Here is a 9,766-nt window from a genome sequence, read left to right on the forward strand (position 1 = left end):
CCACATGAGTGTAAGCAGCAGGATGAGGGAAGTGATCATTCCCCTTTAGTCAGCTGCTTCCTCCATTATATTTTTCTGGGGCCAAATGCACTGGAGGAAGGACAGGCTCCCAAGCATGGTTTGGTGGAGATGGTGCCCATGTCTGGGGACAGGCAACCCAAGCCAGGTGACATGAGGCTGCTGTGACAGCTTCCCTCTGCCTGGGACACATACTAGCAGACAGTAAGGAGAAGAACACAGTAAAGTTCCTCTTGCTTCACCTTTAGCAATTTATTATCCCAGCTGACTTCCAGCTCTGACAAGGACTTGTGAATGCCCCACAGCACCATGGCCTGAGCTGGGGGAAGGCTGGAGCCCCGGGGCTCAGGCTGTGCCATGATGCCAACCACCTCACAGCTTTCTGCTTCAGCTGCCCCTTTTCCAAGGGCTGGTGGTTACTTCACCTGTGGAAGCTAGGTGCCATCGGCTTGGGGACAGAACAATAACAAAATTAAGCAAAGCACTCTTTTTTCCCACACATCTAGGGGAGGACAGGTGTCCTTCCCCTCCCAGCACAGGTCCCAGAGCAGAGAGAGCAATTCAAAGGCCATCACTGGCACCCACAGTACAGAGGTCAGCTCAGCAGAGATTGTGCAGTGCCCCCCACCACGATGCTGGGCACAGGGAAGGCCCCACATCCCACACTCTTGGTATAGACAGACAGCCTGGGAGGATAAAGGCAGCCTTGCAACCCAGCATGAGAGTCTGTCCAGATGTGGAATACAACACAGCGTGGCAGTATTGTCAGATCTTCAAAATGGTCTGAAAAGGCACTTCACTCCCCATGTGGGGAAGAATATATCTGGAAAAAACCTTAGAAAGGGAATGTTTAGAAGAGGTTCAACAGCAAGCAGAGGCTCTGCAGCACCAGGGCACCACCCCTCTCTGGCAGAGGTAGCAGTCCACATGACAAGGGCAGCACTGAGATATCCCACGCAGCACACACCCCTGTGGCCCCATGCAGATGCCAGGATCCAAGACAAGTCCAGGGCCATGGCATCTCCAGTGTCCCAGCTTCAAGCAGACAGGACTCCCTGCTCCTCCTGCCCTGCCCCAGCTGAGGGTCTGGCTCTGGCTTGCAGCTGCCCAGCCAGAGGGCTGTTGGGGTGCAGGCGGCAGAAGCGCCCCAGCGCCCAGATGGGGAAGACGTTGCGGTACGCGGTGTAACTGATGGCACACGACTTGTTGAACACCCCAGCGATGTTCTCCTGGGAGACAAGCAGAGAGCAGAATGGAATGAGTGACAGGGGACTGCTGCGTGCTCAGGAACACCTTGGGAAGACTGAAGATGTACCTGAGGCCAGTCCCCGTTGGGCAGCTGCTTATCCATCAACACTTTAATGCCCCTTTCAAGCACACTGATGTCAGGGTACCTGCGAAGCACAAGGGAGACGTGAGCATCTTTATCCAAACCATCTGCAAACCCCCATCCACATACCTGGGAACTCAACCACCTCCAGGCTGCCCTAAGCTTGTCCCAGGCTTGCTGAGTGCTTTGGGAAGGGCTACCCACAACCCCAAGACACTAGCTATTATGAATATGGCAACATTTTCCCAGGCTGGAGGCCTGTAGTTGTAATCAAAAGCTTTGCTTTGCGCTGGCTCACACCAGCCAGGCCCAAGGTCACCCAACCCAGCCTGCATCTCCCTTTCCCCTGAGCACTGGGGCCAGGTGGAGCTGCTCTTACCTGACAGCCATGAGCCCCAGCAGGGCCCAACAGGTGTTGTGGATCTGCGACTCAGCACTCTGCACATACTTGCGCTGCTCACAGGACTCGAAATCCTCTCCCCATCCTCCATCTGCCATCTGCTTGGAGACGAGGAACTGGCAGGCCTGGGCCACCTCTTGGCAGGCAGTCCTGCAGGGATGGGGACCAGAATCAAGACAGGACTGGGGACAGAGAGGGCTTGGATGAGGTTCAACAAGACCAAGAGAAGTGGTGCCCGTGGCCAGGACTGCCCCGAGAGTTTGAGGGTCAGGCAGCAAGTGCCTGCAGGCACAGTATGTAGGAGGAGCAGTCCCTGAGGCAGGAGAGTTCAGGCACAGCCAGGGCATCCACCCAGCCCCACCACAGAGTCCTACCCTGGCCCAGGAGGCAGGTAGGGACAGGGCACCCACACATCCCCTTCTCACCCGTCGAGGTACATGTGCTGCATGCTGGCAAACGCCTCCAGACCAAACCAGGTGCCGTAGGTGAAACAAACCCCCCAGCTCCTAGGAGGGAGGTGAGAGAAGCACTGTCAGGGGTGTGAGGCCACAGGGAGAGGCAGGCTGCATCATGGCTGTGCTCACAGAAGAGCAGAGCCACGCACAGAGATGCAGCCTGCCTTCCCCCATGGCTCAACCATGCCTAGTCCCACCAGCACCTGCTCCCAGCTAACTCAGGTGTCAGCAGAACAGACCACAGAAACTGGAGCCACCTCAGACTTCTCCGGGTCTTGTGCAATGCACAAGGTACCTGTTCTACTTAGGCTGGAAGGAGACTAACAGAGCAAAGCACAGCAGCTAGAGAGGATCAGCCCCTACTTCCCCTCCCACAGATCCTGCCAGCCCGGAACACTTGCTGTTATGATCCCTTTCACACTGGGGCAGCCAGAAGAAAACTGGGTGCTGGGAACGCAGCTTACCCTTCCCAGGACCCATCTGCTCGCTGCTTCTTGCGGCAGAAATCCAGGCCCTTCTGCAGAGTCTCCCTGGACAGGAAAGAAGTCATCCACTTCAGAAGCACCTCAAACTCAGTGTCTGCTTCACTGGGGGCTCCATCAGCCCCTCTGAGGCTTTGATGGGTCCCATTATTGGAGGGCACAAGCAGCAAGAGCATGCAGACAGGCAGCTACATTGTTCAGGAGGCCAGGGCAGGCAGCTTGGGACAGTGAGCCTGTCTTCTCCCCTGCCCAGCTCTCATCTCAGTGCCTCCTTACCTGATCTCCCGGGCTCGGTGCTCAGGGAACTGGCTCTGGAAGTGTTTCAGCGCCTGCATGACAGCTGATGTGCATTCCACGTATGTATAGTCAATCATGATGTCACCTGCCAGCAGACAAAGGCTATCAGTGCCACAGCCCGTGTGGGGAAGCCTCCAGGCCAGCCACTGCCAGTGGTGCACTGATCCCACATCAGGCACGCACTGATCATGGTGAGCCCAGGCCACTTTGTCCCTTCACAGTGGGCAGAGCAACCAGCCCCCCCAGCTCTCCTTACCAAACACCTCTGAGGGGTTCAGCAGCTCCAGTAAGTGGCCTCCTCGCTTGGTTTCATACGTGGCAAAGCCTCCATCCGAGTTCCTCATGCTCAGCAACTGTCCAGACAAGCAGAGAGGAGGGTGGGACAACCTCATGGGTAGTACCACTCCAGTCTGGCCCCAAGCCAGCTGTGAGGACAATGTCAGACCCACAGGTCTATGGGGCTGGCAGAAAACCTAGGTACCAAACCAGTGACAGGCAGGCCCAATCTGGGCTATCACATCCCATTAGGTCGCTAGGCAGCTCTGTATCACAGCAAAGATGTTGCCACCCCAGGCCTCGTACTAGCTCAGATCTAACTAGATCTAACACCACATCTAATACCAGATTCAACAACTCCTCAGGCCTTGGCTTCTCTTACAGGCCTGCATGTCCCTTGGCCCTAGTTTTCGCAGCTCTTACCACATTCACAGCATCAAAGAGGCGCTCAGGGGGCACAAGCTTGTCTATGAAGGGACACTTCTCCTGCAGCAGCATAACTGCCTTCAGGCCCTCTGCTGTGCAGTCTGCCACAATCCAACCGCAGTCCCGTGTGCTGAAGGGGAAGCCACCCTGGAAAAGGATCAGGTGGGCTTAGGGAGCAGAATCACCTTCCCTCACCCACTCTGTTCTTGGAAGAGAGCAGGTGCTGCCCCTGATTCCTATTCCTTCAGCCTAAATCCCTGCCCCAGTCATGCATCCTTCAGAGACCAGTGCCAGCCATCATACCTTGTTCATATGGCGATAATATTTCTGGTAGTCGGGAGGGTTCTCTGGGATCTGCAGGAGACAAGAAACAAATGAGGACAGCCTGGAGGTGCCTGGCTGCAGGACCATGGGCTGAAACCATTGCAGGTGCAGAACCAATGGGGAGTGGACAGAACCTGCCTTCCACTGAGGGAAGCAGATAGGAAAGAGGTCAGCTCTGGAGAAGGGAGAAATCTCCTTTTGGCCTGGTTTCAGCAATTGTTGCTAAAGTCCCCTTTGGGAGCTTTCCTGCCAGGGAATCATCTGCTTTCAATGCTCCCATTGGCAGCACCATGAACAAAACCCATGACAGCATCTGCACCAAGCTGCTGTTGACAGTGACCCTCACCTTGAGCCACTGCTGGCCTGGCCAGCAGAAGCAGAGCTCATACAGTCACTATCCAATGACCCCAGGTTTCCCAGAAGGGTGCCTCAAATCTGTCAGTACCAGACAAGATAAAGGGCAAAAAAGTCCAAGCTTTCAGTTTTCCAGCCTCTCTAAGCTCAGGCAGCCATCCCAAACATCCCTGAGCCTGGCCAAGGTCCTCTCCAAGCTTCAAAGATGGTTCCCTGAAAACAGGGAGCAAAAAACAGGAGACTGTTCCTAGGACTTTGCTAGTCCAGCCTTTCAGAAGATCTCTTCAGAAGGCAAAAGATGCATCCAACAGGGTTCTGAGCAACAGCCAAGCCTGCACAGCCAGTGTGAGACACCACTGACCTGCTCTGCTCACCTGGGAGAACTGGAGGAACCCATGGGCGTTCTGGAGGCAGGAGGTGAATTCAGGCATCTCCTGGGCTTCTGCCTAAAACCAGAGATGCACAGTGAGCAGTCAGCAAGGGGATGTAGCCAGCTGTGTTTTCCCAACTCAGTCACAGGATGCCAGGCCAGAACTGGCACAGCAGAGCTCCAAGAGGGTGCACAGCAGGAACTCTGGTATTTGGGGATGTGAGTAGAGACCATTTCCCAAGGCAGCAGGTAGCACTGAAGAGTACATTACCTCCAAGAAGGCTTGGATGGCAAAAGCAGTATCCCAGAGCTGGGATCCGTTTGTGCCCTGGAACAGAGAAAACAGATAATGAGAGGCAGGTGCTAGCAGCAGCCTGACCCAGCTGTGGGGTCTATGGAACAGCACAGCCCTCCTGCATTACCCCCACCAGCTCCCTCCACCCTGTTTTATGTCACCCTGCATCATGGCTGATGAGCTGGCACAGAGAGGATAGATGAAGCAGGTCAAGGGACAGCAAGGGAAATGAAATATAACAGCTGCTTCAGCCTGCTCTGTGCACAGCCAAGGCAGGAGAGGTGGCTAGCATTAAGGAGCAGAAGGACACAATGGCTCAGAGAAGCAGAGCTCAGCCCACATGCAGGATCAGGGGCCTGGCTTTCTCCTGCCCTTCTCCCAGGACTCATGAGGATGGAGGGAATGGGGGCTTAGCACTGCCCTCTCAGCTCACAGCCACAGGGAGGCAAACTAGCAGGATAGACAGTACTCCCTCCTGGCATAGCTGGGGAAGTGGCAGTGAGACACAGAAGGCCACCAGACAGCAGAGGTGAGATGCCAGGAGCTCAGGCCTGGGATGAACACGCTATCCCATTACTCCACAGGCTGCCCCAGCACACCAGGGTCCCTTCAGTCACAGCTGAACTCCTACAGCACTTCACCTGCATCTTCATGCCGTCAAGGCCCAGCCTGTGGGAGGAGAGAGCACAGTGCTGCAGCACAGGCACAGTGGGAGCACGAGGAGGCAAGTCAGGAGCCATGGTGTGCCTAATCCACAGAGATCCAAGCCCTGTGCTGTGCCAGGTGGTCACACTCAGCCCTTACCAGAGATAGTCAGGGATTCTGGAAACATGCTCCTGAAAAGCTGGGGAGTCCTTCCCTTCCACAAACCAGCGAACCAGCATATTGATCGTCTTGGAAATCTGCCAAGAGGAGCATTGTCACTGATCTGGACAGAGCTTCTTCCAGCCTCAGAGACACATATCCCCCCCACTCAACACAAAGCCATCCAGAGGTTGTCCCACCCTTGATCCCAAAGGCTCCGCCTGTGGCATCACCCAGCACAGCAGAGTTAGTGGCGCAGATGCCATGAGGTTACTCCAGAGCTTCCTCTCAGATCATCTCCCTGGACCTGAAGGAGAGATACACCTCACGAGGGCCACACCTGTTCCCACGCCCTCTGCATCTCCTGTGCCCTGTTAGCCTTAAGCTCTTGAGCACCAGCAGGAGTTGAGCAAGATCTGGTGATTATGATTACATGCCACAATTGCACAAGCTGGTCCTTAAAGAACAAAAGGTGAGATGTTAAAGGATTAACAAGTGTCTCACCGGCCCGATGCTTATGCACTTGGTGAATCTATCATCAGCCTTGATGTGGTCATACAGCTCTGTAATGGCTCGCTGCCTCAGGTGAGTGCTGTGGTGGGCTTCATACATGTTCATGATTGCTACAGGAGAACAAAGGGACATGCAGTGAAAAAAACCCCACCCTGTGCAGCCAGATTCACTTGCTGTGGCAGGCTGCACCCCAGCTCACACAACAACCAGTTGAGCAAAGCGTCAGGCTAGAGCAAAGCTCTGCCCCAGAGTGGTCTGAGGACATGGGCATAAGGCCCTGCTACTCTCAGCGCGGGAGAAGCCCACAGATCACATAATCCCTGTCTCCATCCCAGCTGCAGAACGTACACCAGCAGCTGGTAGTAGCCTCTAAAGAGCTCTGAGAGTAAAAGGCAGCTTTGGTATCCCCTGCAGCAGCTCCCACACTCACCATAGGCAGCATCCAGGAACCAGCTGTGTGGGGTGTACACATCACAGGCAGCCACGTTGTTCCTCTGTGCTGGCCAGTCTATGCTGGCATAATCTTGCACATACAGCTCCTGCCACGAGACAGCAAAGGGCATCAGCATGGCCAGCCAGGACCAAGTACCTGGGGCAGTTCCTGCTGGGAGCTGGCTGTGCTGTCTGACAGAGACCATGCAGGTATGAGAGCTGCCACTTGGCAAGCCAGGGGCTGGCCCACAAAGGACATGGCCAGCAGAGCAGATGGTCATGGAGCCATGTATCCTTGTCCAGTAGGATCAGCTCCTTCATTACCTGCCGCAAGCTCCGGATGAGCTCGTCCTCTTCTGCTGACAAACGCTTGGCGTAGCAGTAGCTCATGGGAAGGTAAACCTGACGGCAGTGACACCAGAGCCGTGAGGGGTGGGCTGGAAACCACGTGGGAAGCAGCCTGAGAAAGAAAAAGCCACAGCAACAGAGAAAGTGCTGCAGTGAGGAACAAAGAAAACCAGGGGCAACATGGAGAGATGTTGTGCAGAATGCCCAGAGCAGGGCATGCCTTTCTCTGTCCCCTGCAATACAGGATATACACAGAGCCTGGCCCTGCTCAGATCCCCCCTCCAACAGGGATACCCTCTCCTGACACCACTCCAGGCCCAGCTGACACAGGGCAGGGAGGTCCTCAAGATCAAGGAAGAGGAAGGGGAGAAGCCAGGACAGTCACACGGGACTTTGAAGGCACAGGGCTGGACTGACAGTTAATGGCATTTGCTGAGAAAGCACCAGCAGTCCTTGGTACCGTGCAGCCCCTGATTTCCTCCAGGGATAGTGTCATACACTTCCCCTCTCTGACACCCCTCAGCCCTCTGAGTAATTAGGCAGGGTATAAGCAAGGGTTTAGGGCTGGCAGCCTTACATGTGGCTGTCCCTTCCTGCTCAGGGCTAGTTCTGGCTGCCCAAACATACTGGTGGCAGGCAGGGAGCACATGAATGCTTTAGGGACCCTGTGGGAAATGCTAACAGGACTATGCTCTGGCATCTCCCTTGGAGGCAGTGCTCAGTGCTATCCACCCACTGGCTGGCCTGCTGCTAGCTCCCAGCTGACAAGCAGCTTGGGCACTTCTAGTTCCTGGACAGAGCTTGGGTTATCCCAGCAAACACCAGTGGCTAGGACAGTTCTGGGTAGAGGCTGGTGGCAGGACTGACAGCAGCTCCTTCTCCACAGTGAGGGAGCACATACCACATCTCTGGGAGAAGCGTGTTCATTCCCTCCCAGCTGTAAACATTCAAGACAGCCAGCCAAAACTTGCCCCAGGAAGGGATTCCCACGGCACCTCCTGCACAGAAAAATATCAGCTTTCAGTGTTAACACAGCCATGGCAGCTACCTGCTTTCTTCCCCATCACAGGGCCCACTTCTCCCCATGTTTGGGAGTACACTACATGGCTGGGATACACGATCCAAAACAGGGCGAGCAGGCAATGGTACAAAAAAGCAACATAGCTCCTGTCATTAATTGAAAATGCAGTTGCCAAGAAGGGCAAGAACAAGAGTTCTTCTGCTTCCTGGCAGCCCCCTGTGTTCCCTGCAGCCCTCAGGTCTGGCCAGACCTCTCTCACCAGTGTCCCAGCCCCATGCTGACCTTTGCTGTGCAGGTTGACACGGGCCCGCACAACGTCAGGGTCATCTGGTCCGAGCCCCAGGATCCTCAAGGCTATGTAGTTGAGAGCTGTGCCAAACACTGTTGATTTGTCTTCCACATGTCTGTCAGGAGTATATACAGACACACCACAGCCATTAGTCATCTACTGCCATTAGCCAGACACAAGCCACGGCTGTCTTTGTTAGGATGAAGTGGGATGCCAGGGGTGACTTTGGACAAGAGGGACCTCACCAATGCAGGAAGAAACATTGCTCTGCACTACTCTGTCACACACAATACTTTGGGATATAGTGCCACAGATGAGATGTGGCCAGACTTCATGGTACGGCCATGTCTGTGACAGTGTAGCTGGAGCGCTACACAAGCAAGTCCAACCACCCAGAGGTATCATAGGTGCTGAGTCCCCCTCCCTGAGCCTGGGCAGATCTGACAGCAGCTCCAAGTCCTGGACCTTGGAGGTGCCATCACTCAAAGAAGCATCTTTGCTACTCACAAGCCCCAGCCTCCGTCCGGGAGCTGCACAGAGCGCAGGTAGCGTACCATCTCCTTGCGGAACCCCTCGGGCAGCTGGATTTTGGCCGTGTGGCAGGTGATGAGGAGACCTGGAGGAGCAGACAGGCCGGCACTGTAGAGAGCCGAACCCCAGGCACTCACCTCTCGGGCAGGTGCCCCAGACCCACCTGGCAGCAGGAACAGCGGCCCGCCGTAATCGCCCGCCCAGTGCCCATCCTCGGCTTGCAGCGCCGCGTAGAACCGCATCCCGTTGCGGGCTGCCTCCCGGGCCGAGCCGGCCGCCGGCAGCGTCTGCAGCGCCGAGCTCTGCGGGGAAACGGCGGCACTTCAGCGGGACGCCTCGGGCACAGCCCCACCGGCCCTGCCCGGCCCCCTCCGCACCGTGTCCAGCCCGAGGCTGTGCTGCTCCAGCGCCGTCTGCGCTCGCCGCTCCCCGCCATCACCATCGCCATCGCCCAGGTAGCGCCAGAGCTGCCTGCCGCCCTCGCAGCGCAGCCGCCAGGCCGGCAGCTCCGTGGCCGCCGCCGAGCGCCGAGGGCCGCCGCGCCGCCGAACCGCCCTGCCGGACACGGGCACCGTGAGCCGCGGCAGCCACCCCGCTCCGCCCCGCCGGGACCCACCAGGTACCCCCCGCCATCGCCCTGCCGATCGCACCGCGAGCACTCACCCGCTGCTCGCCGCCATCGCCGCGGCTAGCGCTGGTGCCGCGCCGGCTGGGCCCACATCGCCTCACGGGCGGCAGCCAATGAGGCCGCGGGCCGGGACGAAGCCCAGCCCCGCTCCAGCCTCTCCCGGCCCTGGTGCC

At 56.7% G+C, this 9,766-nt stretch overlaps 1 protein-coding gene across 1 annotated transcript; it reads right to left on the bottom strand.

The window, feature by feature from the left end:
* Positions 1-916: 916 nt before the first annotated feature.
* On the bottom strand, positions 917-9,766 carry LSS (lanosterol synthase). The gene is made up of 22 exons (XM_085065933.1): positions 9,629-9,766; positions 9,343-9,520; positions 9,129-9,267; positions 8,942-9,050; positions 8,428-8,549; positions 8,026-8,122; positions 7,101-7,236; positions 6,775-6,883; positions 6,336-6,454; positions 5,832-5,929; positions 5,669-5,696; positions 5,004-5,060; positions 4,737-4,808; positions 3,988-4,038; positions 3,682-3,831; positions 3,239-3,335; positions 2,962-3,067; positions 2,668-2,733; positions 2,174-2,254; positions 1,728-1,898; positions 1,334-1,412; positions 917-1,247 (listed from the first exon to the last, which is right to left on the bottom strand). The coding sequence occupies exons 1-22, from the start codon at positions 9,643-9,645 to the stop codon at positions 1,056-1,058; spliced, it is 2,274 nt and encodes a 757-aa protein (XP_084922059.1). The 5' UTR covers positions 9,646-9,766; the 3' UTR covers positions 917-1,055.

Source organism: Lichenostomus cassidix, chromosome 7 (assembly GCF_008360975.1).
Source record: "Lichenostomus cassidix isolate B80296 chromosome 7, HeHo_3.0, whole genome shotgun sequence".
Lineage (NCBI taxonomy): Eukaryota > Metazoa > Chordata > Aves > Passeriformes > Meliphagidae > Lichenostomus > Lichenostomus cassidix.

What these genes read in the sequence shown, in the direction of transcription:
- LSS (XM_085065933.1), bottom strand. An exon ending in TCATCCGGAGCTTGCGGCAG is followed by an intron (nt 6,884 to 7,100) that starts GTAATGAAGGAG and finishes GTCTCGTGGCAG; the next exon opens with GAGCTGTATGTGCAAGATTA. An exon ending in ATTATCGCCATATGAACAAG is followed by an intron (nt 3,832 to 3,987) that starts GTATGATGGCTG and finishes ATCCTTTTCCAG; the next exon opens with GGTGGCTTCCCCTTCAGCAC.